This window comes from Fonsecaea pedrosoi (assembly GCF_000835455.1).
Source record: "Fonsecaea pedrosoi CBS 271.37 unplaced genomic scaffold supercont1.3, whole genome shotgun sequence".
In the NCBI taxonomy this organism is placed as follows: Eukaryota; Fungi; Ascomycota; class Eurotiomycetes; order Chaetothyriales; family Herpotrichiellaceae; genus Fonsecaea; species Fonsecaea pedrosoi.
The window spans coordinates 1,736,542-1,763,636 of NW_013550613.1; the positions used below are offsets into that span (position 1 = coordinate 1,736,542).

General features: G+C 52.7%; 11 protein-coding genes across 11 annotated transcripts; 6 read left to right on the top strand and 5 right to left on the bottom strand.

Annotated features, from left to right (window-relative positions):
- Positions 1 to 122: 122 nt before the first annotated feature.
- Positions 123 to 1,148, top strand: Z517_04511 (uncharacterized protein; the record flags this gene model as incomplete). The annotated part of the gene is made up of 1 exon (XM_013429840.1): positions 123 to 1,148. The coding sequence occupies one exon, from the start codon at positions 123 to 125 to the stop codon at positions 1,146 to 1,148; it is 1,026 nt and encodes a 341-aa protein (XP_013285294.1).
- Positions 1,149 to 1,636: 488 nt separating this feature from the next.
- Z517_04512 (uncharacterized protein) lies at positions 1,637 to 3,417 on the top strand (the record flags this gene model as incomplete). The annotated part of the gene is made up of 5 exons (XM_013429841.1): positions 1,637 to 2,054; positions 2,106 to 2,212; positions 2,268 to 2,324; positions 2,376 to 2,459; positions 2,509 to 3,417. The coding sequence occupies 5 exons, from the start codon at positions 1,637 to 1,639 to the stop codon at positions 3,415 to 3,417; spliced, it is 1,575 nt and encodes a 524-aa protein (XP_013285295.1).
- A 900-nt stretch (positions 3,418 to 4,317) lies between these two features.
- Z517_04513 (uncharacterized protein) lies at positions 4,318 to 5,565 on the bottom strand (the record flags this gene model as incomplete). Its single annotated transcript, XM_013429842.1, has 1 exon — positions 4,318 to 5,565. The coding sequence occupies one exon, from the start codon at positions 5,563 to 5,565 to the stop codon at positions 4,318 to 4,320; it is 1,248 nt and encodes a 415-aa protein (XP_013285296.1).
- Positions 5,566 to 7,556: 1,991 nt separating this feature from the next.
- Z517_04514 (uncharacterized protein) lies at positions 7,557 to 8,809 on the bottom strand (the record flags this gene model as incomplete). Its single annotated transcript, XM_013429843.1, has 4 exons — positions 7,557 to 8,035; positions 8,093 to 8,171; positions 8,222 to 8,595; positions 8,659 to 8,809. The coding sequence occupies 4 exons, from the start codon at positions 8,807 to 8,809 to the stop codon at positions 7,557 to 7,559; spliced, it is 1,083 nt and encodes a 360-aa protein (XP_013285297.1).
- Positions 8,810 to 10,043: 1,234 nt separating this feature from the next.
- On the top strand, positions 10,044 to 11,246 carry Z517_04515 (uncharacterized protein; the record flags this gene model as incomplete). Its single annotated transcript, XM_013429844.1, has 1 exon — positions 10,044 to 11,246. One exon carries the CDS (start codon positions 10,044 to 10,046, stop codon positions 11,244 to 11,246), a length of 1,203 nt encoding a protein of 400 aa, XP_013285298.1.
- Positions 11,247 to 11,968: 722 nt separating this feature from the next.
- Positions 11,969 to 12,848, bottom strand: Z517_04516 (uncharacterized protein; the record flags this gene model as incomplete). Its single annotated transcript, XM_013429845.1, has 3 exons — positions 11,969 to 12,121; positions 12,210 to 12,548; positions 12,723 to 12,848. 3 exons carry the CDS (start codon positions 12,846 to 12,848, stop codon positions 11,969 to 11,971), a joined length of 618 nt encoding a protein of 205 aa, XP_013285299.1.
- Positions 12,849 to 13,362: 514 nt separating this feature from the next.
- Positions 13,363 to 14,705, top strand: Z517_04517 (uncharacterized protein; the record flags this gene model as incomplete). Its single annotated transcript, XM_013429846.1, has 3 exons — positions 13,363 to 13,413; positions 13,476 to 14,056; positions 14,129 to 14,705. 3 exons carry the CDS (start codon positions 13,363 to 13,365, stop codon positions 14,703 to 14,705), a joined length of 1,209 nt encoding a protein of 402 aa, XP_013285300.1.
- A 228-nt stretch (positions 14,706 to 14,933) lies between these two features.
- On the top strand, positions 14,934 to 17,027 carry Z517_04518 (uncharacterized protein; the record flags this gene model as incomplete). The annotated part of the gene is made up of 1 exon (XM_013429847.1): positions 14,934 to 17,027. One exon carries the CDS (start codon positions 14,934 to 14,936, stop codon positions 17,025 to 17,027), a length of 2,094 nt encoding a protein of 697 aa, XP_013285301.1.
- Positions 17,028 to 17,567: 540 nt separating this feature from the next.
- Positions 17,568 to 18,774, bottom strand: Z517_04519 (uncharacterized protein; the record flags this gene model as incomplete). The annotated part of the gene is made up of 2 exons (XM_013429848.1): positions 17,568 to 18,464; positions 18,514 to 18,774. 2 exons carry the CDS (start codon positions 18,772 to 18,774, stop codon positions 17,568 to 17,570), a joined length of 1,158 nt encoding a protein of 385 aa, XP_013285302.1.
- An 853-nt stretch (positions 18,775 to 19,627) lies between these two features.
- Positions 19,628 to 21,427, bottom strand: Z517_04520 (uncharacterized protein; the record flags this gene model as incomplete). Its single annotated transcript, XM_013429849.1, has 3 exons — positions 19,628 to 21,202; positions 21,268 to 21,362; positions 21,415 to 21,427. The coding sequence occupies 3 exons, from the start codon at positions 21,425 to 21,427 to the stop codon at positions 19,628 to 19,630; spliced, it is 1,683 nt and encodes a 560-aa protein (XP_013285303.1).
- A 410-nt stretch (positions 21,428 to 21,837) lies between these two features.
- Positions 21,838 to 22,686, top strand: Z517_04521 (uncharacterized protein; the record flags this gene model as incomplete). Its single annotated transcript, XM_013429850.1, has 3 exons — positions 21,838 to 21,916; positions 21,968 to 22,123; positions 22,196 to 22,686. The coding sequence occupies 3 exons, from the start codon at positions 21,838 to 21,840 to the stop codon at positions 22,684 to 22,686; spliced, it is 726 nt and encodes a 241-aa protein (XP_013285304.1).
- Positions 22,687 to 27,095: the final 4,409 nt, after the last annotated feature.

A 27,095-nucleotide genomic window follows, 5' to 3' on the forward strand; every position in this document is an offset into this window, starting at 1 on the left:
TGGGGACGTGCCTACCTAGGTATCTGTTACCTCGCACACGCAAACTAACAGCCTGGGTTTGGCGCGCCGCGGTCAGGCGTTGACACCAGTCTTCATTCCCTTCAAACGCACTCGCTTGTGCCATGACAGATCCACAAGATCATGCCTTGATTCCGGAGGACGACTACGACGAAGAGGCTGATAGTGACTTCGAAGTCGATGGCTCCGGTCCTGAAGACCCTACCTCTTCATCTGACGATGAAAGCCGAAATGCCAGCGACGCGCTCCAACGACCCCGAAAACGGCAGAAAATCGACCCGCAGCAGGGCCAACAAGTGCTGATCACAGAGCTCGATTCGGGAGATGAAGCCACTGTACACGAACATACGAAGGGCCGAAGGAAAGGCAAGAGAGATGAAGATGGTGTCCCAGAGCAGAGCGGGGATGAAGCAGAAGGATGGCGAGCGCGTACCCGTGGTATGCGAACCAAGGAAAAGGAAGAAAGAAGAAGGAACAAACTCGCATCAAGCAAGGGGAGCACCATCGATGTGAACAAAATATGGGAGGAGATGAACCGACCAGGTCCACTTCTTCCTCCTCGCGCGGATGGTAGCGTTGTTGAGCAGATGACGCCAACAAACCAAGATGGAAAGCCACCAGATGCCGGGTTCGTGAGTAAGGATACTGACAAAGAAAATGTGCCCATCGTCGACGGTGAAGAGACCATAACGATTAAGCGGATATACAGGTTCGCAGGTGAGGTGCATGTTGAGGAGAAGAAGGTTCTCAAGTCGTCGGCAGAAGCCCGACTGTGGCTGTCTCAGCAAGAATCCTCAAAGGCTGCAAGCCCGACAACTGATGGCAAAGTCGTGAATCGACCGTTGCGCAAAATCTCCCGCTTTGACCCTAATGTCAACAATCCAGACGCCTTCAAAGGCTCTTGGACATCCAGCACGGCGCAAGAAGTCCATCTCAAAGGTCCCAAACTTAATGTCGTCGAGAAAAGTAAGATGGATTGGGCTGAACATGTTGATATGGAGGGCCTACAGGAGGAGCTGAAAACGCATGCAAAGGCCAAAGACGGCTATTTGACAAGGATGGACTTCCTGCAGCAAGTTGCAGAGCGCCAGGAAGCCGAGGCCAAAGTGGCAAGGATCAAAGGTCGTTAAAAGGGTTGCTACTGCACCTGCCTGCGTAAGGTATTGTTGGGTCTCAGAGTAGATTCCTCTCCCCGGACAAAGGTCATAACGCATACTTACGACTTTCGTCGGTCCTGCTTTCTCATCTTTTGGCGCTGCTACTTATTAGTGGCTATGGGACACCCAAGACCGCGCCTCTTCAACCTCAATGCACACCGACGATTTCGCATTATCCCACCTTCACTGCAGACTAGTGACCCACGTTCCCGGGTCGTCTCAAGCCGTGCTCGAATGTTTTATTTCGTGCGGGACAGACTCGATCACTGTCAACTACCTGGTTTTGCTGAAACCGCTTCCCTTTTGCTTCAACACCGCTTCTCATGGAGGGCCGTTCCACTTTTTCCGACCTCAGTATGCGCGAACAGGGTTCTCGGCCTCCTCCTTCATCCTTTATCGGTACACGTTGTACAACACCGAATGGCTTCGTAGGCAAAGGCAGAGGCCACCTTACGAAAAGAATGCCGTCTGCTTCGCCGTTGAGGATGGTGGACACAAACACATGTTCCACTTCTCCAGCTCGGCCAGTGTTGTCTGCAAGGGCCTCAGTTACGTCAAGAACAAGCAGCATCCCCGTCACTCCTCTCGATGACATTCCCGAGAAACTGTGGCCACGGGTCATCCGCACTACTACTGCCGCTGAGATCAGCAACCCCGAGCTTTCGATCGACGAGATTACCTCCACAAAACTGTCTCTCGACGACCAGGCCATTTTGACCAATGTACCGAGGGAAAGCAGTCGGAAGGAGACACAATCCCGTAAGCTTGTTAAGAAAGTGGCATTCGGTGGAATATGGGGAGAGAACAACGACCGTCTCAAGAAGATGACGAAGAGGCTGAAGAAGATACCAAATGGCTTATTCGCCCGTAAAGAGAGAGGTTCGCTCGGGACATTGACACACTCAACAAGTCACTCACAGCCTGTTCCAGAACCGTCGCTGCCACCATTGGAACTCACAAGTGAACTCTGTGTCAAGAGCACCTGCACATCGTCAAACGCGGGAGACTCTGACGCGAGAAGATCTCAAGCACCCATGGTAAGCCACTTCACCAACACTCGAGGCTTTAGCTTTATTGACATACGCGGAGCAGATGGACTACGAATGCAAAGTCAAGGAGTCAGAGTCCTGTGTGGAAGAGATGACAAAGGTACGACAATGAGCATCGGTCCAGAAAGTCCCACCTAACGACGTCTTCGAGATATCCTCTCTTATCCGCAAGGATCTTCATGAGTTTACAAATAAAGACCGTATTTTGCCGCCTCAAGGTCCTGGAAATTATGAGGTCCCATGTGCCCTCCCTCTTCACTTCTGATGTCAGCTAACTTTTCCAGCCTTTACCTCGTCACTTGCCTCGTCACTTCACGCAACCCCCGGCTTATGCCTACGCAGCTTCCACCTCGACTCTCCACTCGATCCATGTTGCCGAAGACCGCTTGCTGCATGGTCCACGCTCGTTGAAGGCATTCTCTCGTCATAACGGTGTCACGAGGGCGTCGTCCATTGGGAGTGTAGAAGAGATGCGCAGTCACGCCTTTGGAAGCCGAAGAGTCAGTCGACCCAGCTTGTCCAGTGGACCAGCCAGGCACAGATCTGCCCCAAGTATCAGCCGGATATCGCAATCAGCCTCACGCCCTGTCACCCATGCAGGTTCGATATCCTCAGTAAGCGCTACGATAGTCCCTCCCCGGAGACAAGTTGTATACATGGATACGCCTAGCTCGTGTTCTGAATTCGTTTGGGATGGCCATGACTCGAAGAAGCGCCCATCGACATCCTTTACAGCGCGGCCCGTGTCCAAGGGGGGCTCTTTTCGAAGCAGCCAAGATGGCCACGCGAGTCTATCTTTGAACCTTGCTCCAGAGGTCGAACTCGGCTTGGGGGAGTTGCCCGGCTACAACAAGGTTCCGCTATATGTCCCTAGGAGAATTGAATTGGCAGAACCCTTTGAAGTATCACCACTCGACGAGCCATCTGAGCACAAACAGAAATTTTTCCTTCATTCCAAGCTGAAGAATTCCAATCCAACCATTTCAGACGTCTCATTCGCATCGCTGCAAGGACAAACTTCCATCCGGTCACACCTTGAAAGAGAAGCTATGATTCAAGAACAAGAAAGCGAGACGTCTGAGACCCGTCCATCTATGGGGGGTTGTGAGAAGCTCTCCCGGGCTTTTTGCAGTGCTTGGTCGGAGACGACGACACGACGCTGGCACAAGGGCTACAAGCGTCATGGTATGTAATGCCATGCCATGCCCTGCATTACATAAAGCCCGCTGAGACCAATGCGCTACAAGAGGAGATGATGCTTGGTTGGACTCAGCACTGTCCGGATTGTCTTATCAAGAGCTGGTCTTCATTGTAATATGCCAAGGACAAGCAGGATGAGTTGAGGCAATGATGGATGATGGAATTCAACCCACTAAAGTTCGTTCTCAGTACGAGCATTGCGAGATTCGTCCTCTCTCCATAGCAGAAATTCTACTCTCCTCTACTGATCACGCTCCATGCAGGCATTATATCCACGTTAAAAGCAATGGCGCTCTCATCCTCGCCCTCACCCTAGCCCTGGTTGTACTCGTCCCTGGACTCGTGGATATCCCAGTCGGGACCAAGATGCGACCAAGACGCGAAAAAGCTTGGCACGCTTCACCATCAATTTTCCAAGTCATGCAGCGGAATCTCACGGTTTATTCATCTCGCTGTAAAAAACTATTCTTACAATGCTGGTCATCATTCTTTCCCCCCTCTTTATTTGCTCTTTTAGATTGACGCCAGTTATTTTGCAGAGGTTTCTCAACTAGAGACCGCTGTATGCATTGACAATTGCCCCACGAGTAACCAACAACCTCCTGCGCAATGCCCCTTTTCCTTCCCGGTACTGGTACAGGTGTAAGATCAGAATGCCGAGTTTGAGAACAATGATATTCCAACTTTTCCATGCGACTCAAGTTCTCACCTGTTGATACAGTCAAACAGAAACATATTTTTAATCACACATCACAGAAAAGTAGACCAGAAGGGGGAACGGAACGATCTGCACAACTGTGTCTGTCCAATTTGTCCCTCTTAGAATGACCGTTGCAGGCCGTGGCACATCAAAGTGAACACGACCAAGATGACCAAGGCAGATGAGTCTGGGGTCAATGGATTGGATATCCGTTTTTGTCGAGATCGCCCACCCAGTCTGGATCATAGAACTCGCTGTTCTTGTCCAGAGTGGCAACGTATCGATTTCCTCGGACCCCTGGTCTTTTGGAGTGAGTGTTTCTCAAATGACTTTTCAGATTGTCTGTCCTCGAGAATGGTCTGTTACATTCGGGGACCCAGCACTTGTATGTTGTGTGCGTAGACTTTTCATGTACAGTCTTCTCATGACGCTTCTTGTGCTCCTGCCTTTTGAATCGCTTTTGTTTTCCGGTGTGTTTGTCGATACATCCGGGATAGCTACAGGCAAATTCATTTTGTGGGATGACCAAGTCGCAATTCATGCCGGTCAAGACTGGTGGCGCTTTGGGCTTTGACGACGAGCCAACCGGACGCTTTCGCTCATAAGGACGCCGGTGAAGCCGGTCATTGTTTGATCGTTCCCTTTTCACCGCACTGACATTATGTTGCAGGGAACCACATGACATCTCATCCACATCATGCTGTGAAGGCAGTATTTGTGGTGACATCACCGACAAAGGACTACTGCTCAAGATGGCAGAGGGAGGTATGTGCAGCTTTGGAGGCGTTGATGGCTCGACCTTGTAGCTTGGAGAACTAGCCAAGGTCGCGTGAAATGCCACACTTGGCTCTATTGTCTCTGAAGGAGGGTGGATGGCTGGTGAGCTCCATTGAAGCAGATCGTCTTCCATTGCTGTCATCATCGCACCTGACCCAGTGCCCAACGATCCAACAAACATCACTTTCGTCAGCGCTGGATTTGTGTTTCCATGACTCAGGCCTTGTATGTCTGGGTGAAACGGCAGACGGCTAGCCTCTGCCAGAAGCAGCTCATGCGTGCCACCCATCAAGGACAAGCCAGAGTACCCAGGAGCCTCCCACAACGATCTATGAGCGTCGTGCTCATCATCTTGCGCAAAAGCGAAGATATGGTTGTTGCCACGAAGGTAAGCCGTGGGTTTCACATATTGTTTTGTCATCAAGTGCTGCCCGGGCTCGACCATCATCGGGGTTATAGGGCTTGCGGTTGCTGCTGACGGAGTCCAGAAAGCTTCGGGTGAGGCCGAGTAAGTGGATGATGCGAGTGACGGTCGACGTAAGCCGCCAGAATCTGTACTGGCTGCATCGGAAGAAAAGAGACTGGACGAAAGCGGAGGAAATTCTCCCACGAATTCTGGCGAGGACTTTCTAACAAATTCTGGATGATCCGGCCGAGGCAACATTTCGAAAGGGCTTTGTTCAGCCTTCAGATGTGATTGATATACTGGACGGAGAGTCAGCATGCTGTCCACACTACCATGTCAGGATCCTAAGGCCTCACGAACCGATTCCTTCTCGACAATAACGGGACATTTTCTGCATTTTGACTATGGGATGTTGCCAACACTCGACGCAATAGAAGGGTTGTTGAGGGAGGATGTGGAAAAGATGGGGGAGCGTGGGAATAAAAGGCATGTTACGTCGCGCTTGACCTCGATACACGGAGCGCGAATGTCTTGAACAGAATGCAAGGCGAAAATATGTGCTTTCCACCGAATGGATCGCGAAGTGTGGCCTCCCGTCTCCACCCTACATTGATTGACGAGCTTTGGCCACTGGGGCTATGAAAGTCTCAGTTAGTCGAAGCCAGATCTGTCGACTCCGAATTCCTGAAAGAGGGATCATCGAGACACAACAGATCCCGACTTGGAAGGCCTCTACAGTATCGGGCTTCAAGACTCGATAGAACGGCAAGGGGCCCTTGTCAATGGACCCCGACGAAGTTACAGCACAGGTCAATTGATAGCTGACACCCACTCAGGATCGGCACAGGGGCTTAGAATCGGCTTTGCCAGATTCTTGCCCTTGAGTGAGGCCTAAACCAACTCCAGAAAGCCTGGCTACTTTCATACGCGCAACGGGCGCCAAAAGCGGGAAGTCTAGAAACGAAGGTTTTTCACGTGCGAAAGGTCTTGACCGGCTCCAGACTACAGATCTCGGTCAAGAGCACACATGATAGAAGAGATCTCCCATTCGTGCACCTCGGTTCCCCGGAAAATCCAGACTCTGCAGGCACACCAGAAGCATCCACAGCCTTGCATCATGCTTGACTCCAAGATAACCGAATAATTCACGATAATGCAACCCTGCATTTTTATCGATTGTACTATCAGTTAAAGTGCTTGCATCCTAGCCACTACCTTGCAGGGTGTCAATTTTGTCAAGATGGAATGACAGATGCAGCCACCGAGAGAAAATGGAGGTGGTTGAGAGCTATGAGTGGACATCCTTGTCTCACACGACAGATGCACACTAAAGTGGGGTGTGCCGCTGTCAAATCCAACCCCCTTGACGAGCAACGAAGTATTGAAGGGGATGCAACCAGCGCAAGAAAGGTTCCTTTTCTCTTCCCTGAGGACTGGTCCCCACGCTTAGCTGAACGATGGAAGAGAATCCATTCAAGTTTGTGTTCTGTTACTTCGATTCCGAGAGGATTTGAGGACGAGTTGAAGAGGGCTTTCTGCTTCTTTCAGCTCTGACCAACCACAACACCATCCCGGGGTTGTGTAAGGGGGTGATGGCGTTTCAGGTTGGCGGCATGCTCAATTCCTGCCGGGCTTGATCCAGCAGGTATGTGCTCGACTGCCACGAAAGCAAACCAAGTCAAGAGGCGACTGTGGCATGAATGCCAAGCGCAGGCAATGTAGGCGCATTGACCATATTGCAGGAAGTCAGCGAACCACAGCCAATGCTCATCAAAGACTCAGTGTCTCCACCTCCAGCTTCCAGGTTGGTATGTGGTGCCGTTTCTCTGTTATTGGACCGCGAATCTGAGACCCAGAGTTGACAGCTACTAGAGGCAGTGTGTCGTGCATACTTACATCACATGTCCTGGGGGTGCTGCTCCCTAGACTGTCTCTCGGTGTTTACCGAACGCTGGTCACAGGAGCTGTTCTCACCCACAGTTGAAGGATGTATTCGGTCTTTCTGGGTCGTGGCCTGTGCCTTGCATTCCCATCTGCAGATCTCGAATTGCCAGGAGAGCCCTATGCGAACTACCTGCGAACCATCCAGCCCAATATGCAGCTTTGAGAGGCTGGGATTCGATCATGCAGCCTCCACCCACACCTGACAGCGAGGGTACTTGAGGAGCAGCACTTATGGCCTCGATAAGCATGCTCCACAATGTTTCGAGCCCATTCAATCTGTGTTGATTGTGGTGTGCTGCTAGGCCCTACAGCTCCAGCACGATCCGGCCAGGCACATCTCCCTTTTCCAATAGCTGATACACGTCTGGCAGGTCCCGAAAAGGTCGCACTTTCACATGCGGTTTGACCTTTCCACTACGGACCAAATCCACAGCCTCAAGCGTTTCTTTCAAGGACCCCACGAGATTGCCCTGGATCTTGAGACCTCGGATGACAATGGTAGCCACCGGCGTGTCCAGATGCACGTCGCCAGGAGGTATACCCACAATGCATAAAGATCCACCAATCCGAACCAGGTCAGCAAGCCTTCGGAAGGCTAAGGGGTGGCCACTTGTGACCACAACGGCATGCGAACCCCCTCCAGTAATGTTTGTGATCTCCTCTGTGAGGTCCTTGCACTTTGAGAAGTCGACATATTGTGCCCCAAACGACTCCACAAATTGCTGCTTGTCAGGACCTGCATCGACTCCAAGTACCTTTGCACCTAGAGCCAGGCCATATTGTACTGTATGTCAATGTCAGCAGACACTCGATGGATGCGAGGTGCAAGTGCAAGTCGAACCTGCAAAGTGGCCCAACCCGCCACCCGCTCCGATGACAGTGAGCCATTCTCCTTGTTTTACATTTGCATTTTTCACGGCCTGGTACAATTAGCATTTTTGTACACTGAGGAGAATGGGATAGACCTCACTTTGTAGGCAGTTACGCCGGCACAAAGAACTGGTCCGACGACCTTTGGATCCAGGTCTTGGGGCAACTCGGTCAAATACTTTGTGTCGAGCACACAGTATTGCTGGAAACTGCCGTCTTCGTGGTGCAGATGGTTCGTTGCATGAGGGCAGTGCTGGTCTCGGCCAGAGGTGCAATACTCACACTCATGACAAACACGAGACGCAAAACGAATGCCCACCAATGTGCCTAGCTGGAGCCTGTCGTTTGGAGACAAGTTGGGACCAAAAGCAACAACACGCCCGACTCCTTCATGTCCACCCACATGAGGCAGTTTTATGTTTGTAATAGGCCGTCCGTCAGCCCCCGTAGCAGTCCCAGCCTTGGTATGGAGATCTATGCCAATCACAATAAGTCTTCAAGTCGTCAAAGCCGAATGAAAGGCTGTATTTGACCAACCACTTTGGCAGACACCAGTATACAAGACCTTGACTAGGATCTCATCGTTGTTGGGAAGGGTGACTGGATAATTGTCATTGAACTCGACTGGCCCGCCTTGTTCACGGACTATTGCAGCTGTCTGCGTCTTCGGGATGCTGTTTACGGCCATTGGGCAAATACAAAGAAGAACTGGTACGTTTTTGTAACGGATGCCACTGCTCTTGTCGGGGCAGGTGGCCTTTTATTCAATAGAGAGGCTCTTTACACTGCACTAACAATAAAGGAACGCTGAACGGGCCATGAAGTCAGCGAGCAATGATGGCGACAAGTTACACAGAGACATGGGGGTTGTGGCGTCACAAACAAGCAGAAGGTCACATCCACTGTCTTCCACGACGCTGGCCATCAAAACAGACGGGCTGGTCAGTCGTGGGATGTTGGCCCTCATCCTGATTTCTTATTTGCTTGTCAAGCTTGTTCCGTCCACTCTGGTGGCCCTGCATCATAGACCCCGCATTATGACTGTAACCGCATCTGGGGCTCGGAAGGGGTTTCGTGATAGGTGTCATCGATTGGGTCGACCGAACTCAGGGGTTCAACTATTACAAGATTCATATCAAAGAGGCTGGCTATTGCATTGCAAGAGCCTGGGACAAGATCAGGGTTGTTCATTACGGGTGTCGACCAAAGGGAGAAATCCTAGAACCAGAAAGCTGTCAATAAAAGCGGAACATCAAGATGGCTTGAAACAGGTTCTTGCTGGACACTATTGGTCTTGAACCCAAAGTCCAGGTGGCAGATGCCAAGGGGTTTTTATCGGCGACTGGATGGCCCGCTATCACACCCAGCAAAGAATGAACATGTGCAAGGAGAATGCAGGCAGATGAATCGACAACTGCAAGCACCATAAAGTTCCTCAATTGGGCGTGGGGTTGAGTGGTTGTGCCCCATGCCCCTAGGGTGATCACTCACCAACGGTGCAACCCTCCCCACGACCCAAACTTGAGGTGTACGTGGTACATAGATAGATCCGGTGGATAGATCTGCACACTTGGTGGCTCATGGAAGGCGGGAATACATCAATGCTGAACGGTGTTGCATTGGTGGCGTCAAAAAAGGAGTCGTGGCTTCGTTGGCTTTCGATGGGTGGGTGGCTGGAGACCCCAGATCACGTGCTGTACCCAACACCTGTCTATGACGTCAAAGCAATCCAACTCAACGCGCTTTCAGAAACCTGCGCCTCTATCGTGCCTCGACCAACAACCGTGGGACTCCATCCTCCATACTTCAGACAGACATCAACTTGGCTTCATGCTACTATCTCAGGGCATACAGTTGAATCGGTGACGCGACCTTGACAGCGCGCGTGTGGAACTCCCGACCTCAGTCGGCATCCGCCCTCAATGGTGTCCTCGCCCTATAACCCGGCCTGCTACCTGCCTCAATCATGGTCCTCCTACCTCCCACAAGCCATCTCTTGCCCTCCACCACCGTCATTCGCCGAGACCCTCTATAGCTATGCCATCTCCCCGTTCTCGTCGACATACACCACCTTACGCACCATATGGGACGCGCTCATCGGGTTGCCGATGCTCTCTTTCCTTCTCATCCCAACCATGTCCTCGTACTCGACCTCTCTCAATCTCTTGTTCTTCTACTTGACCTGGTCAACGCTGGTCCTTTCACACCCTCCACTTCGGGTTGAGATTGTCGCGACCCTCGCTGTACGGATCCTATTCTATCTCGTTCCTTCACTGCTCTTCTTAGGCTTCGATGTGCTCGCTCCTTCTGTGGCCGAAAATTTCAAAACACTGGGCGATTCTGCATTGCCATTCAAGAACGCTGGTCGGAAAAAGACACTGCTGCTGTCGCGCATAGTGGGCTGGTCAATATTCAACCTCTTCCTGGGCGTTGTGGCCCAAGCTCTGCTGGAACTCCTCTTCACGCGCGTCCTCTTATGGCCTTCTGCATTGCGTGTGACAACGGCGCTGCCCCTGCCATGGGATATACTCAAGGATCTCGTGCAGGCATATCTCTTCCGCGAGATGATCGGGTACCTGTTGCACAGAAACTTCCTGCACGACTGGCGGTATAGTGTTCCCTTGAGCCGGGCGCACGGAGAGTGGTATCACGCCCTCGCTGATATATCCGCGCCTTTTCCACTCAGTGCCACTTACGACCACCCAATTGCCTACCTCATCCGCTCATTCTTGCCAACTTATATTCCGGCGATACTCTGCCGGTTTCACCTTCTGACCTATATCTTCTACCTTACACTCATTTCGCTGGAAGAGACATTCGCATACAGTGGGTACTCCACGATGCCCACCAATATCATTCTGGGAGGAATAGCACGGCGGACCGACGATCACTTAATATGTAACGGGGAGGGGAACTTCAGTCCCTGGGGACTGTGTGATTGGTTCATGGAAACTTCCATCGGCGACGACATTATTGACGACATGGTCGCAGAAGCAGACATGCACGACGTGCCGGAAAGGTTGGACAGGTTGAAGCAGAGGGCGAAGAAGAAGGTCAACGGGAAGATCAATGAAGCGAAGGGAGTTACGCGGAGAAGGACAAGGAACCGCAGAAGCGAGGAGTGACGCTGGAGTCGGTGGCCGTTTGCAGAGAACAATATACTTGATGGCTGTCAGCATTGGACATAAAGGAATTCGTGGAAGATAGGTTTGGATCAATCCATTACTTTGGAGGTGATGCTTGACACATTTTGTCTGTATTTGATCTCTGGGGGCGCGATAATGAGATGACATTATCTATCGGCCATGATTTGCTCAAAGTTCCGTCTCTGTTTTTGTGCGAGATTCTTCTTCTCCCCTTTTTTTTCTGGTTCCGGCATCGCAAGATCATGGCTCAGACCGCTCCTCATCATCATCATCCTCCTCCTCCCCCCGCCTCCGCCGCCATTCCCACATGTCACAGCACAGCACAGCTCAGCGTGATGTTGTTCCCATGCCTTTTTTGTTCGTTTTCTCAAGGTTTCCTTTCTGGTAGGGGCGATGAAGGGGGGAGGAGGAGGTGGTGGTGGTTGTGGCGCTGCAAGCATACACACATGATTTAAAAAAAAGACGCCCCTTCCGAATCTTGGTTTTTCTATCTTGGTTCCCCGTCAACCCTTGCGCAACATCAATTGCCTCTGCCCCTGTTTGGGTCTTCTGCTGCAGCCACGACGAGCAAAGAAGCAAGCACCCCCTCTGCTCTGCGTCTGCAACACGCTTGTCCCCCGCCGCTCCCTGCCAACACATCCACCACTTTCCGGCTCCTGCTCTCAAAAAGTCGGGTGACTTTTCGGGGCGTGGCTCCGGACTCAGAAGGCCATTTCGTGGGGCTTCTGGCCGTGTCTCAGGCTGAAGCTGGACTTGAGGTAGCTCGCGAGGAACTCTTCGTTCTTGATGGCGGACAGTATGGGCTTGTCAACGGCCTTCTGGTCGGCAGCACGTTGGGATGCCGGAGCCTTCTTCTGTAGTGCGCGAACACGGGTGTTAGTCTCCGAGAGTCGTAGTGAAAACTTGAGATGCAAGTTATGGGGTGGTGGGGTTTTTTCTTACCTCAGGCTTCTCGCCCTGCTTCAAGAAAGCCTCCTCGCCCTTCTGCTTCCGGCTCTTCTTTTCCCGCGCGAAGTACTCTGGGCTGGCGATCTTATCCAGCGTTGACTGATCCAGTCCGCTGATGTCGACCTTTGTGGATGTGGCAATGACGTATCTGGAGTTCACTCGTCGGAGAGGCACGCCATTGATCTTGAAAGGGCCGGTGACCAGGAGTGCGCCTTCCTTGAGGTTCTTGAGGAGAATGACTCGCTTGCCGCGGAATCGACCGGCGAGGAGGATCAGGACAGCGCCAGGTTGTAGCGATGCTCGAGGTTTGGCTGGGTGAAGCGTCTTGCGGGCCTATTCATTTATTGCTTCAGTCAGCACACAATCGAGGTTCGATCGAAACAAGATACGCAAGCACACAAAGCCTCCCGACGTCCAGAAGTCGCTCGGCCCTTGGAGTTGAACTCGAGGTGAAAGACGGGGATGCTCTAGGAAGGGCATCCAATTTTTTTTTGAGAATTGACTCACCTTCTTGCGTTGAGGCTCGTCGTAGGCGGGATACCACTTTCTGGCCTTCTGGGAGTGATGGGGCACAGACCGCTCGCCGGAGCCGAACTTCTTGACGACGGCTTGGTTGGCCTCCGTAGAAGACATTTTGACCTTCAACCTTGACCACGCGGGCTGGAGATTCGAGAATGAGTTTCGTGGTGTTGTTCGCCGGATTGTGTGGTGGGAGAGTCGATATCAAGCGCAGAATCGGGAAAGTGTGCGGTTTCATTTCTTGGCGTGGGCCAACGCCCCCCGATCTTGGGTACAATGGAAATTCGCAATTGGGGTTGTGGACAATCACGTGGTTGGCTAACTTTCCTCAAAGCGTTGGTACAAGTGCCAAGATCGACATTGCGTTCCAAGAAGCGCATGCTGCACCCTACCAGTTCATTCGGCTCGGCCCTGTACTATGACCTGGTACGCCAGGCTTCAAATGCTGTCGTCTGCTACTCAAATTGCCCTTTTCAGTGCAAGCACCTCCCAAACTTCAGGATCGTCGCGTGTAAAAGCATTCTGCATTTACTTCCAGGTCTCAAAAGGTCAATTTTACCTCTAATATCACGTTTCTTTCTCAGATTGGGCCTTTCTGCATTCGTTTTCCTTGCATCATCTCCATATCATGTCGATTTCACCCATCCTGACATTCAAGGCGGGGCTCTGTGAGCTTGATGTAAGTGTTGAAACCCCCTATTTTTGCTGTTTATTTCCATCTGCTAACAGCCATATTCTCAGACGAGTACTTCGCCTCCACGAGCAAAACCTCTACCAACTCCAGGATACCTCTACCTCTACGCAGATGAACTCCTCCACCTATGCTGGCGACCGAGGACTGCTCCTTTGGACCAGCCGCAACTCGACTTATTGATGGTGCCAATGGACGGATCGTTCACCCCCTACCAGCCTACCAGCGCGGAAAACCCTTCCAACCCGAAGACGCCCACGAACGGAAGAATCTACGTCCTCAAATTTACCTCCAGCTCTCAGAGACACCTCTTCTGGCTACAATCGCGCAGTCAGCATCCGCAAGGTGACCCGTCATGGTTCTCCGCTCGAGATCTGAAGCTAGGCCAGATCGTGAACAATCTCCTTCAAGGCGAAGATGTCGATGTCCAAGAACAAATGGCTAGTTTACCTCCCGATGGAAATTCCCCAGACGACGACGGGGCAGAGCCAATGGAGGATGTGGAGGGAACAGATCATAACCCCAACCGCCGCCCTTCACAAGGTCCTGGAGCTGGTCCAGATGCCACGGGCGGGGATTTTCGAGAAGAAGGAGAAGAGTCACGCGAGGGCGGGGCGGATGGCGGACGAGCGTAGGTACTTGCACCCCACGTCGTGCGTTTTTCCTCCCGTACCCAAGTTACTTTTCTGACTCTCCACGTCAGGGCGGCCGCTGAGGGTCTGGATGCCAGTGCCTTGGTTCGGAACTTTCTTCAATCCATGGAACAACGTCCTCGGCGCCAGCCGCCGCAGGAGAAGCTGTTCACATCGCTAGGTGACCTGCTGACGCCGTCATCAACTTTGCCATTAATTGAATCAGCCGATGACAAGTTGTTGGACCGCTTGTTTGAATGTCTCCCGGCTCACCTGTCAGAGATGGTGCGGGCTTCGGTCGACACGTCATCCTTACAAGACCCAAACTCGACGCCGGAGCAACGGGACGCGGTAAAACGGCAATTGACCTATTGCAGAAAGGCTTTGTTGCGCAGAGTGTTGCACACGCCGCAGTTTACGCAAAGTTTGTCCAGTCTGACGATTGCACTGAGAGAAGGTGGTCTTCCAATAGTCAGTGAGACCTTCAAGATCCCGGTTCGTAATGGCGGATATCTCAGACACGGCGGAGTACCTATGGGTGGAGGCGAGGCTGTGGAGGCGTTCATAGCAGGAGTGAAAAAGGACGTCGAAGACAAGCTGGCAAAAGGAGACGAGGATGGGGCAGGCGACCGGATGGATCGAGACTGAAGGTCGACACATCTATCTTACAACGAAGCCAGAAACTACCTCTATGTGAGTAGCTCGTGTGGTTCTCGGGCGTTGTTGTCAGATTCGATCCATCAGAGTGTTTCGCCTTTTTGCAGAACCAATCGGTTCAAGTTCAAAGCTCTCCATAAATTAGTTCCAAGACTCCCCAATACACAACCAAGTCGACACTGCTACACAACTTCTCTGATCAATAGATTCTGGGGAAGCATGGCTTGCAAAGAGATGAGCAAAGAAACTTCAGCTGATTTTCATGTCCCAGTCTCGTGTCCCTTCACAATCGATGAAATTGAGATCAATGGGCTGACGAATTCAACGACGTACCTAATCCGAGAGCATGATCGGTACGGCGAATTCCCGCACATCTACGCGAAGATATGCGGTACTCCATCATTTGGCACACCAAACATTAATCCCAGTCTAAGGCACAGAAAGGTATGTTGGGCACCTAGCGTTGCAGTTCAAAATGAGTTGGAAGGATATAAAGTCATTGTCCTGAGCGACACTGGCTGCGGGACAGAGGTGCCCAATTCAAGTCCTCAGCCACCACCTCCAACGCAGGCCAATGACGAGCAGCGCCAGTGCAAGATACGCACTGAACCTGCGGTATGGAATATCCGAACATTCCTTGAGTACACGATAAACCCTGGCGGAAGGATACCTTACCTCGTCATGACCACCCATTGCCACTATGACCATATCATGGGCATTGGGAGATTGCCTCCTACTTCGACTGCGACAGACTACCAGGATAGCAAAGACCATGTATCAGACGTTTGCCTTTCTGACGGATCAGCCCGCCCTCGAACGACGGTTTTGTCCTCCTCTTACGGCGAATCGTTCATTACACCCTACTCCAACCTCCAGGACCACAGCCTTTGCGATAAACTCGGTCTCCAGGCGCCGAGGTACGATGTTGGAATCTGGGCCGCGGACCTATCTCACGTTATCTTTACGCATCCGACTATCTCGTCCTCATCTCCTGCGAAGGTCTCTCCGCGACCGCTGCCCGTCAGCATTACAACACCCTTAACGATCCTCCATACCCCGGGGCACACTCCGGACTCCCTATCATGGTACGACTCAGACCTCCGGCTCTTATGTGTCGGAGACAGCTTCTACGTCAAGGAGACTGCAGTCACTCAGGATGCAAAGTGGGGTCCAGAACCGCCGATGCCGGTCATTTTCGATCTGGAGAGTGATTTGGGACAGTGGTGGTGGAGCCTGAAGAAGGTCTTGGGCTTTGTCCGAGTGAGGAATGCGGAAACCGAGAAAAGGGAGGTTCGTGAGAATGAGGGCTTGCAGGCGGAAGCGAAAGATCATGACGAAGTCGACACCGATGCAGACGATGACGAGGAATTCGTATATATCGACGCCGACGAACTGGCGCCCACTACTTCGAACAAAGGTGTGGAAGTGGCGGCCGAAGAAAGAGCACGACCCACCCTGCCATCTCATTCGGTGGAAGAGTCGAAAGAGCATGCCAATGCGAAGACAGTGTCAAAGAGAGTCGTCACAGGAAAACAAGAGACACGGACGCAGCAAACGGGCTTCGACATCCCTTCACCCAGCAAACGCGGCGTCATTGCATTACCGATCCTTTCCGCACCAGAGGGCCGCCACCCAGCAGATACAGACCAGGCTGACGACGTGTGGATGATGGTCGTCGACCCAGTCGCTCGACCACGTCCTCAGCGCCAACTCGACCACCCACCCCGCTTCGGTCTGAACCCAGTAATAACCTCGCATCGCGTGCAGCCGGGTCTTCCTGTCCCCCGTCTTAAAAGGGAGGGAATTCGTCCTCCTCCTCATGACCTGTCGATCCCCCAGGTGCAGACCCAACCCCAAGGCTTCGCGACAAGGCGTCCCAGAGTCCGCCTCTGTGCTGCGCACACTACGCTCTCCGTCGATGCAGAGCGAGCCATCCTCTCGATACAGCGCTTCATGACGAGGATCCTCGAGAACGACGTGCCCTGCAGACGAGCCGAGGACGGCCCCAGAGGTGAGGAGCGCTGGATATGGGACGACGCGCTCTCTTCTTCCCCTCTCTCGAGCGCCACGCAGATAGACACGGATGTCACAACGATCAAGGAAAGGCGCGATACCAGTGTCCATGCAGAACGCGCGGAGCCTGAGCAGGGCCACCGCCGCGGGACTAGCATGGTTATGAGTGCGACGCCTGCTAGGTCCAAGTCGAAGCACAGCTACAGCTACAGTGTCGTCGCGCCGCTGAGTGTGATCAACGAAGGCCGGAGAAACATTCTCGGCCGTCACCGTCACCGTCACCCCGCTGGGGTGGTCTAGATAGCATTCTTTTTGGTGTGACGTCGCACGACGCACAATGCACTTGGGGTAATTAGAGGAGATACATACCTATGTAGGCACGTACTCGATGTGGGAGAAAACGATCGAGAAGGAAAATAGATTGAGTACCGAGGTATATAGCGAAGTCGGGGTTTCTCCCGTGCGTATTATATTGCCTTTGATGTTGTTTGGGGAGTATGAGTATCTGTTCCGATTTACAACTATAGTTACAGTTACAGGTACAGTCCATGAGCCGACCAGTCAATCGACCTGTACGGCTTGCTTTGAAACGGAGAGAGAGAGTGTGTGTGTGTGAGTGTGGGAGATCATTACTCTGTACCTCACAGTCTCGAAATCTGTGCTATGGTGTAGGCAATACCCATACTTGATACATGTCTCACAAACAACCAGTAATAATCTCATTATTGCCTTGCTTGCAAGAGGGTATATCATCCCAGGGCCATGACAATATGACAATACGGAGGACAGAAAGGATAGCAGAGACAAGAGATAATGATGGAGGAAATGAGTTTACTATGTTCAATCGCTCTCGTCGTCGCTTCCAATCTCGACGTTTCCGTCGGGGAGGAGGCGACCGTTGGCTTGTCTCGAGTCGTCAATCTCAATATCATCGTCATCGCCATCGCCGTGCTGGGCGCCGGTCTCATCGTCGTCCTCATCGTCCTGTTCCTCATCCTCGTCTTCGTCGTCTTGGTCATCGTCCTCATCCTCATCGTCCCCTTCCTCATCTTCCTCGTGCTCGTCGTCGTCTGCTTCCTCGACATCTTCGTCTCCGCCTTGGTTCCCGTGTCCCCCATCCTCTCGGGTGGTTGAATCAGGTTTCCCTTTTCCCTTCCCATTCCGCACAACAACCGAAATTGACTGACTGTCGCGACTTTTCCTCTTCGCTTTCGCTTTCTCGGCGGCAGCTGGTGCCACTTCGTTGCTGACTGTCCCGTTGAGTTGCTGCTCCAGCATCCTCTCCTCTTCATCTTCCTCTTCGGCGCTCGTCCGCCGAATCTTCTTGTTGCTCGGCTCTCCTCTGTCTTCGGCGTCCCCATCTCCGTCTGCTGCTCCGCCACCAGACTCCCGGGCTTTGACTTTCTCTCTGTAACCCCTCCGTTTCTTGCCAATGATCTCCTCGTAGACCTCCACCTGCCGTTCCAGTCTTCCGCCAGTCCTGCCATCCTTCCCCACGGCGCCAAGATCCATCACATTCGCAAACTCAATCTCCTTCAACGCTGCCATGACATCCTGCACACCGAGTGTTTTCTTATGCCGTAGTTGCGATTGTTCGTTCGCGTGGTGGGCAAGATAAGAGATGAAGACGGTGGCGGAGCGGGTAAGAGCAAGAAGGGCGTCTTTTTGTAGAGAGGTGTTGGGAGGGAGAACTCCGCGAGACAGACGAGATACAAGAGACCGGGGAAGAAGGAGGTCCTGCGTCAGTAAACGGTCAGCCAAACATTGCTTGTAGTTTCCCATGCACAATCCCAGAGGAGCTATGAGGATTGCTCTGATCCAGGGCGATCCTCTTGCGCCGCCAGCCCGAAATGCGGGAAGTCGGGAGTGCACCCACATCTATGCTCACGCCATCATCTTGCTTTCCCCCTGATTGCCTTGACGATCTCGGATGCGCATGCTGCGTAGAGGACGAAGCCGTTGCGTGCGTTGCAGTGGACAGTGTGGAGACGTCACCATTTGCCTCTGTCGCAGACACGGTCGATGCACCGCTTTTCCGTGGCGGCATGGCTGGGTAAATAAAGTATGCGTCCACTTGGACAGAGAGAGAGAGAGACAGAGAAAGGAGTATGATATATCCCTTAGGACAACACAGCGTACAAGACTGCAGCGGATCGCGCTCCTAAGCCGCGTGAAGGATGTGAGATGTGTTTGTCGTTTGTGCCCCTGCGGCGTTCAATGCCCGTCCCTCCGCTCGTCGTCGTACGCGGACTATAGTTCAGTCTCAATGTCCCCTGGCAACCGGCACCCTGACTTGCTGGGTAGTGCGCGTATGTAGATGAAAAAGGGATGTCCGTCCAAGGACAAAACCCGGTCAAAGAGGGAATGCGGTTGTTCGCGATCGCTCTGCTTTGCAGGGGGGAAAAGTTTCTCTGGAGACGAGGCCGCGCCACTCAATGGCAGTACGGCGAAACAAAAGGGGACGTCGACGGTCAAAAATCAGGACTGAGCCGTGATTTCTGCCAGAGCTCAGACAAGTGCAAGGAACGTACAAGTACAACCGGCGGGAGAGGGTGGTGGTGGTTGTGTTCGGTATTCAGACGCGGTCCCAATCGCCCAGACGGACGCGACCGCGAAAAAAAGCCCGGATCAATTTAATCGAGTAGGATTTCTGACGTACAAAATCTCAGCCCCGTTTCCCCCTCCCCTTCAAGTCCTCAGCCTCGTGCGACGGCCCCAAGAAATCATCAGAATGAACAGAGAAAACGCTTTCAAATATGGATCTGTTGGCATAGTGTGAAATAGGTCTCTGCATTGAAACTTTTGACAGTGCATTCATCCATCCCCAGGGATATCATGACCTAAGTAACCTGCGCAAACGCCAGTAAAATCATGCTCATGGTGCACATCATCAGACCGACTCATGACTCTATCTGCATAACATCATCTCCACCAGAAAATCCCTTGCCATTGTCGGCACCATCGCCCCAAAGGCCCTCTAGTTTGAACTCGGCTGCCCATTCCTTGACAATCTGTTTGCGATCCGCACCGGTGGGCAGCTCCCTGGTATCGTCCATGCCCTGGTCCTCGACCATCTCCTCGTCGTCGGCGACCTTCAGCACAGGCGGGTCCACCCACCCTTGTATCCTCCCGTCTCTCCAATCCGTGATGACCGTCATCGCCGCCGAGGTTAGGTTCGGCACGCCTCCTTTACCCAACCTGCCCCGTTTCCTCGCGACCTGGACTAGAAAATCTGTCGTTTCATCGCCCTGCGCGAACGGTCCCAGTGCGACAATGCCGTAATACTTCAAGAGTTTCTCGTATAGCGTTTTCGAAGCGGAGAGTCTCTCGAGCAGAAGATTCACTGCCGGAATGGGATCCGAGATTTGACTCGGTGGCAGCGCGTTGAGAAGAATTAGCCGAGCCTCGTGCTCTGCTTTTCTGCGCTGTTTATCCTCTCTGCCTTCTCCGTCCACCGTCGAGGGAAACACGATTCCAGGCGAATCAAGGATCTTCAATTTGCTGTCGATCTTCACTTCTCTTAAGCTGGTGGTGACGCCGGCCTCAGAACCCACGGGGCAGGCAAAGCTCTGAGCGCCCTTGTTCAGACGTGACGTTAAAGCGTTTATGACCGAGGATTTGCCCACATTGGGATATCCTATCACTCCAACAGAAATAGATCGTTTGAGTTGTTTGGACGCGGCGTAGGATTTAAGGGAACGCAGGAGCGTTTCAGAGGTGGCTTTAAGGGTAAGTTGCTTGTGGTCAAAGGTCTGAGCGTTAGATGCCGGAGTCGATGCTCTGAGTGGTATTGTGGGAAAATATCGTCGTAGATGAATCAACCAGCCTTTCAAAACAGAAGGAGGGATCAGGTCGATCTTGTTTAACACAAGAATTAGTCGTTTCGAGCCGCCCTCGGCGGCCATAACCTGTCGTTCAACCTCTCTGGATCGGGTACCCTCAGGATCTCTGGCGTCCAAGACGTACAGTATGACGTCTGCAGCATCGAGGACTTGCTTGAAGATTTTGTCGAATGCTTTCCGCGACGAGTCCGGGTTTCGGTGGTCTGAGGATATCGTCTCCGAGATCTGAACTGTCTCCGCGGCCGATCCGTCGTCTCCAGAAGGCCCGATGTCTCCTGCTAGCGCTCCCCCGTCGTACTCGGCAGCTCTCGCTTGCGCTGATGCTACTAGCGCCGCCAAAGGGTTTGCACTGTCATGGGCCTTGTCGCCATCGTCTTCTTCCATATCCTCGTCCAGAAGTTCGTCCTCTTCTTCCATCAAATCGTCCTCGTCCTCCTCTTCGGCCTCGGCGTCTGCTCCTGGCCGCCCATCCTTTCCGGCCCTCTTCTTCTCTTTGGTCGCCTCTCGTAACCTCTGTCCCTGTTCGGCCTTTTGTCGTTTCTTCTCTTCAAGCTCCTCGAGGAGCTTTTCCTTGAACGGGAACAGGTTGGGAATGCCGGGATCTTTCTTTAAGCGTGACTTCCATTGAGGGTTCTGGTAGAGCCAACATCAGTATATGCAGGATTTAGAGGCAAGAGAGGGAAACAGAAAGCACACACCTTCTTTGCTTCCTTTCTTAGTTTCCTCTGTTTGGCCGCACTGGCTTTTTCAATTTTATGTCGCAGCCGCACGGGCGTGCGTTTTGATTTGGAGACTGATGATGGATCAGTTGGATGGGTTGCTGAAGACAGGACCACTATACTTACATGGCTTGACCATTGCTATAAACAATGACAAAAACTTTTGTGACGAGGCGACTGGGGGATCTTGTGGCTAGGATTCCGATGTGGAAAAAAGTTACAGACTGCGGGCCATGCCAAGGAGGACCCCCGGGGCATCTTCAGCCCGAAAGCGACTTCGTGGGATGGCACGATGGCCATGTTTCCTTCCCCAACTGAGACTCACCGCGTCTTTTTTGGCCGGAACGCTGCCGAATCAGGCAATGGTGCCGCTAGGGAGAAAACGCTCGGAACTCATTCTCACAAGTATATATACATGCACTCAACACGCGGTGTGCAGAGAAATACTATATAGATATATAGATTCCCCATTCTAATCTTCCCACTGACCTCTTCTCGTTCTTCGTACCTGGATATACTGTGCCTTTTCACTCAGAGTCGACATTTGCGATGGGCTCAGTCGAACAACCTAATTTTTCCGCGCCACCCACGGTCGCCTCAGCCAGAGGCCTTCTGTTGGATTTCGATGGTATGTGAGATTCACCAGATCAACCTAGAATGTTGCTAAGCCGAGTGACAGGCACAATCATCGACAGTACATCAGCCATTATCAAGCACTGGCACAAGCAGGGCGAGATCATGGGGGTCGATCCCAACGTTATCCTCGCTAGTTCGCACGGCCGGAGAAGTATCGACGTATTCAAGATGTACGACCCTTCCAAGGCAAATTGGGATTGTAAGAATCACTCCGAGGGCGTCAGAGTATGCCTGCCAAGTGGTTGACTGCGCACTAACGAGTGATTTGCAGATATAATCCATCAAGAGAGTCTCATTCCCAAGGAATTTGGCCAAGATGCGGTCGAAATCCCTGGCGCCCGCAAATTTTTAGCAAGCCTTGACGACGTCAACGTGCCTTGGGCGGTCGTCACCTCGGGGACGAGACTCCTCGTCAAAGGCTGGATCGAAGTGCTGAAGCTCGCCCATCCACGCACCATCGTCGTGGCAGAGGATGTCGAGAATGGTAAACCCGATCCGACTTGCTACCTACTCGGTCGGCAACGCTTGGGCCTTCCCGATACTGCCGAAATGATCGTCTTCGAGGACGCTCCTGCGGGCGTCCGCGCAGGAAAAGCGGCCGGGTTCAAGGTTATAGGACTGGCCACAACCCACACTGTTGGTCAGCTGAAAGAAGCTGGGGCGGATTGGATTGTGGAAGATCTCAGAAGTGTGAAACTGAAGGACTTCAAAGATGGCGTTGTGCAGGTGGAGATCATCAACGGATTAGTCGACACTCCTTGACCATTTGATGGACGTCCCCTTTCTACACGACTTATTACGAACAGGTACAATCTTGCTCAGCGCGGCGTCTGGAGTTGCGGCATCTGGTGCCGGTCATATAGACAATTCACAGAATAGATCCATGAATAGATGGTTGACGAGGACATCATGCCCCCCATCAAAGCTTTACGCCAGACACACACAAGGCCGCCGCTCGACCCGATGCCAAAGTGAATCTTCCACCCTGGGAAATGTCATGCTCTGCAAGACCTTCATTGATCCACCCAATTCCGATTTGAGGTCATCCTGCCGTGCACACCTCGCAGGATCTCCATAACGATTCGAATTCGAAGCCAGAACACCAAACTGAACCGTGGGCACCCAGGATCTCACCGGCTCGTGTCCAATCCCTGCGCAGTCAATACCACCATGGAATAGATCGGATCCCACTTTGAGATTAAAACAACTAACCGGGCTCTTTATGAGTAGTGACATACCTGAATCTGCATATGGCTGGCCTTGCTCTTTGGCCGAAACACCCTACGAGGGATATTGCCCTTTGGCCGTCAATGGCTGTTCTTTGCGAAGAAATCGTCCTACCGTCACTTTCTCGTCACACGCCCAAACCTGCGGACTTCACCACAACTCTGACAGCATACTTAGTTTGTGCCATTAAAGCATGTCGGTCAGATGTTGTGCCTCTAAAGGGCACTGTTAACAGGACATGACAAGCTCGACGCAGTCTTCATTTCGTCCTTGCCAGAGGTTGCCATCCTGCTCATTCCACGGCTCACCAAGTCAGTGCCTGTAGGCAGTCACCAGCGTAGACCGTAGTCTTCAGTGTTCCGAACAGTGACAGCTGTCAGCAGGACGCACTGGAAGGGGGCGTACAACGTATCGAGGGAAATCCGCGACGTCGGATAATATGCGACACCATGCCTCGATGCCTGAAGAAGAGAAAACGCCCAGCCAAGGTCACTACCGTCTGGGGTCCTGGATCTAGTATTGTTATTGTGCTTGGTACTAACATTCCTTGTCCTACCAAGGATCGGGGTCTTCGTGTATCAAGGACTCGGGTACCTCGTTGCAGCTGACTTGGTGCTCAAGGAAACACGTCCAGATGCAGTACCAGCAGCATGTACTCGGTATACACAACACCACTGCAACCTCATGATACCACGAGGATTTCATTGCACAGACAGTCATTGTCATTGGTCAGCGTGACAATAATCATACTCCATATGCTGTGATCTGGGTGTCCAAATGGAGAACTATTTCGGTACCGATGTCTCGAATCGACTTGCAATCAGCATCAAGAACGGGACTTCTCGTACAAGGAAGAGGACCAAGGAGCTCGCCGTCGACCGGAGAAGGGGATAATGCCACGGAGCTAGCAGTCTTTGCGGTATGGCACGCCCCAGGTACGCGTGAAAGTGCAACGTGGAAAGTGGGTTGGCTCTCGCGATAGCGGGAGGAAATTAAACAGAGTCCAGGCGAGGCTCCTTAGGGCCGAAAAAGCCTGAAGGTAAAGGGGAGCCACGGGGAACGACGCTTGGCTGCAGGGTTAAAGCCCGAGTGGTATGCTTGTGGATGCCGGAGCAGCAAGGCTCCAGGCGCACGGAAGGGGCTTAAACATCTAGCGAGAAGCCCGGAGGATTTCTCGAAATGCGGCGGAGAATAAAATGACATCGGTGGTCTACCTTAGCCGTAGCAACAACGATGTTCAGCTGCATCAAGACACCGGAGGCCCGAGAAATGTGAAGAGCCTGCGCTAACGAGATCACAAGGGAGTGTCGCAGACGAGAGACGAGGTTGGCAAGGAAAGAAGGGCGTCCTCGGTACTCGCAGAAGTGTTCTAGTTGTAAGGCTGACAGATTCCTTCCGCTTAATTGAACGAAGGCCGAAGGGAGCACTAGCCAGTTGGGGCCATGCGAAATTGATGTCTTTGATTTTGTGTTCCTGGTGGTTGAGTCCCAAGTCACAGGTTCCTTGCATATGTCAGCAGTCTTTAAGGACCACCTGGGCTGATTTCCAAGGCCTGGAATGCAAAGGGATAACATTGCCGCATGGCAAATCTGCTTCGTGCAGGGCTTTCCATCCGCAGCTACTCATAGGTGATTGCTCAAGGAAAGAAAGCCCCTGCATGAGTTCCATCTCATCTCACGCCGAGGCAGGGAGTTGTAGGTTGTCGCGCGTCTCGAAACCGACGTGTAAGAGGACAAAATTCGTGCATGTCGCTGCCTGAGCGTGTAACGGCCAAGTCTGAGTGGGTGTAGTGATGGTGGCTCGGGACGGACATGCGTGATAGGGAGATTTCGGCATGGCGACCACTGAGTGGACGACGAAAATGGGCTCAGCAGGTCAGTCCAGTTGACGGATTCGGGAGCTCAGCTGCCTCTGGTTGCTGCGGGAGTCTCCGCCACAGCTGCAGGTACAGATTGTGTTATGCGTCTGTCTAGGTACACACATACGGGGTAAGGAGTACCTCGTACAAGGACGCGATTTGAGTCAAAATGGGCCAAGATCCAAAGGCATGGGAACGGGAGCTTGTGTACCTCGACTGAGGATCACCATCCATTTGGAGCCGGATGATCGTCGATGATTTGCGTATCTACTCTCGCGATACGAGGCGAGGAACACAGGCGCTCGCGCTTCTGCGCATTGAAGAAATATCTGCTTGTATTCGAGAGCCTGTCCTCGTTACATTCGCCTCAGAGGCCTTTGCAGTGAAGCCAATGCGAGGCGCCCAGATTACGTGCGACCGAAATCGATGTTCGCCTGGGGAGCATGTTATGGTTAGCTTCGTGAGGTAGAGGATCATCGACCGCCGATGGAGTCTGTGGACTCGGGAGTGCCCAAGCTGCTGTTTTGTCCCCGTCTTGTATCTATGCGCCAGAGTTCCGAAGTCCCTAACAACAGGCGACTGGCACGTCATCCATTTGACAGATCTCGACTCTCGACGCGTTCGAGTCTCGGGTCCAGGCGCAATCAAAAAGACCCGGTCAGACAAAATCCAATCGCCCTCAGATTGCCCTTTAAAGTTTTTGTCTTTCGGGGGTGATTTTAATTCTGCACATGGCCACAACTCATCTCGGCTCATCTCCCTTTGGACGCCTCCTCAGCGAAGGGTTTCGGATTTGCGCTTTTGTCACTGGCAGGTCCCCTCCACGACTTTTCCTCGTTCGGTGCAGGGTTGTGGCACAAGGAGGCTCTTCGGGCTGAGACCTGGGGCAGAACGGGTTAGACCGGATGAAAAAGTTGGCCAGACAGAGGCCAGGGTGTTTGAGGAGCGAACAGTGCCTGACGGGACCAAAGGGACCACTAGGTGGAGCATGATTACTTAGCCTGGGCTCAAATTACAGCCGCAGACTGGCTGGGCTTGAGCATGGGGATTCCTTGTTGTCGATACGGTTCCTGCATTGGCGCCGACCAGGTCAGACCAGGGCTCGCAGGGATCTCTGTCAACGTTCCCATTCCCCGGGACGAGGCGGCACTATCGAAAAGTCAACGCAGGTCGAGAACTCAAGCCCAAAAAACAAATCAAAGCAAAAGAACATGGGATACAAAGACAGAAGCGCGGGAGTGACGAGCGTCAATCTGTTTGGGTGTGGGAGTAGGTTTGATGAGTGGACTGCGCAGATGGTATCCCGGAGGTACGAGTGTCTGTCTGTAGGTGCTCGGTACTTGGATTTAGGGAAGAACAGCCGAGGGAGGGGTGCGAAGTCGCCTTTCTGACGTGGTTTCAGTGGTCGACTCTCAGTGACTGATCCCTTTTCCGAGGGCGCTTCGTTCCGCAGGCCAGGTTTGCAGCCTGCGTCTGGAAGAGGGGGAAGTCGACTTTGCCTACAAGTCCCTTCTTTCACCTGTTGGTCTGGTCCCCTTCCCAGCGCCTATTCTTTCCCCTCCATGCAAACCATCCCCCCATCAACCCTCAACACACCTGCAACTCTCACAAAATGTTTAACCTTGACGCTCCTGCATGTAGGGGCAACCAGGAACCTTGATGGTCGAGGGCTAGCCTGCAGCTCCACCCGCAATGGGTTCCGCCGTGGCTGACTGGCTCGTCTCCGCTTTCATGGATCCCCTGACGCCCCTGTCGTCCACCAAGTAGCTTGACTGCGCTGGATCCTCCACTGCGATTCTCTGCGGTGGGGAATTGGCTTGCTTGTCTCTTGTTGCTCTGCGAGAAAGTGAGTCTCTCACTCTCTCCCACGTCGCGATTGATCAAAAGATCCAAAGCGCGCTTTGGATGGTCACAGACATTTTGTTTTTTGTTGTGTGCTGGGCGAAGGGCGATCAAGACATCCTCTTCGATTGCTTCAGCTATTTCTCCGGGTCACTCTCCCGTCACCATCTCATTGAACTTCAAAACGCCCCCCTTCGGCGCCTGGGTTCAGAATTTCCTATCTCCCCCAGTCTTGGAACCTCGT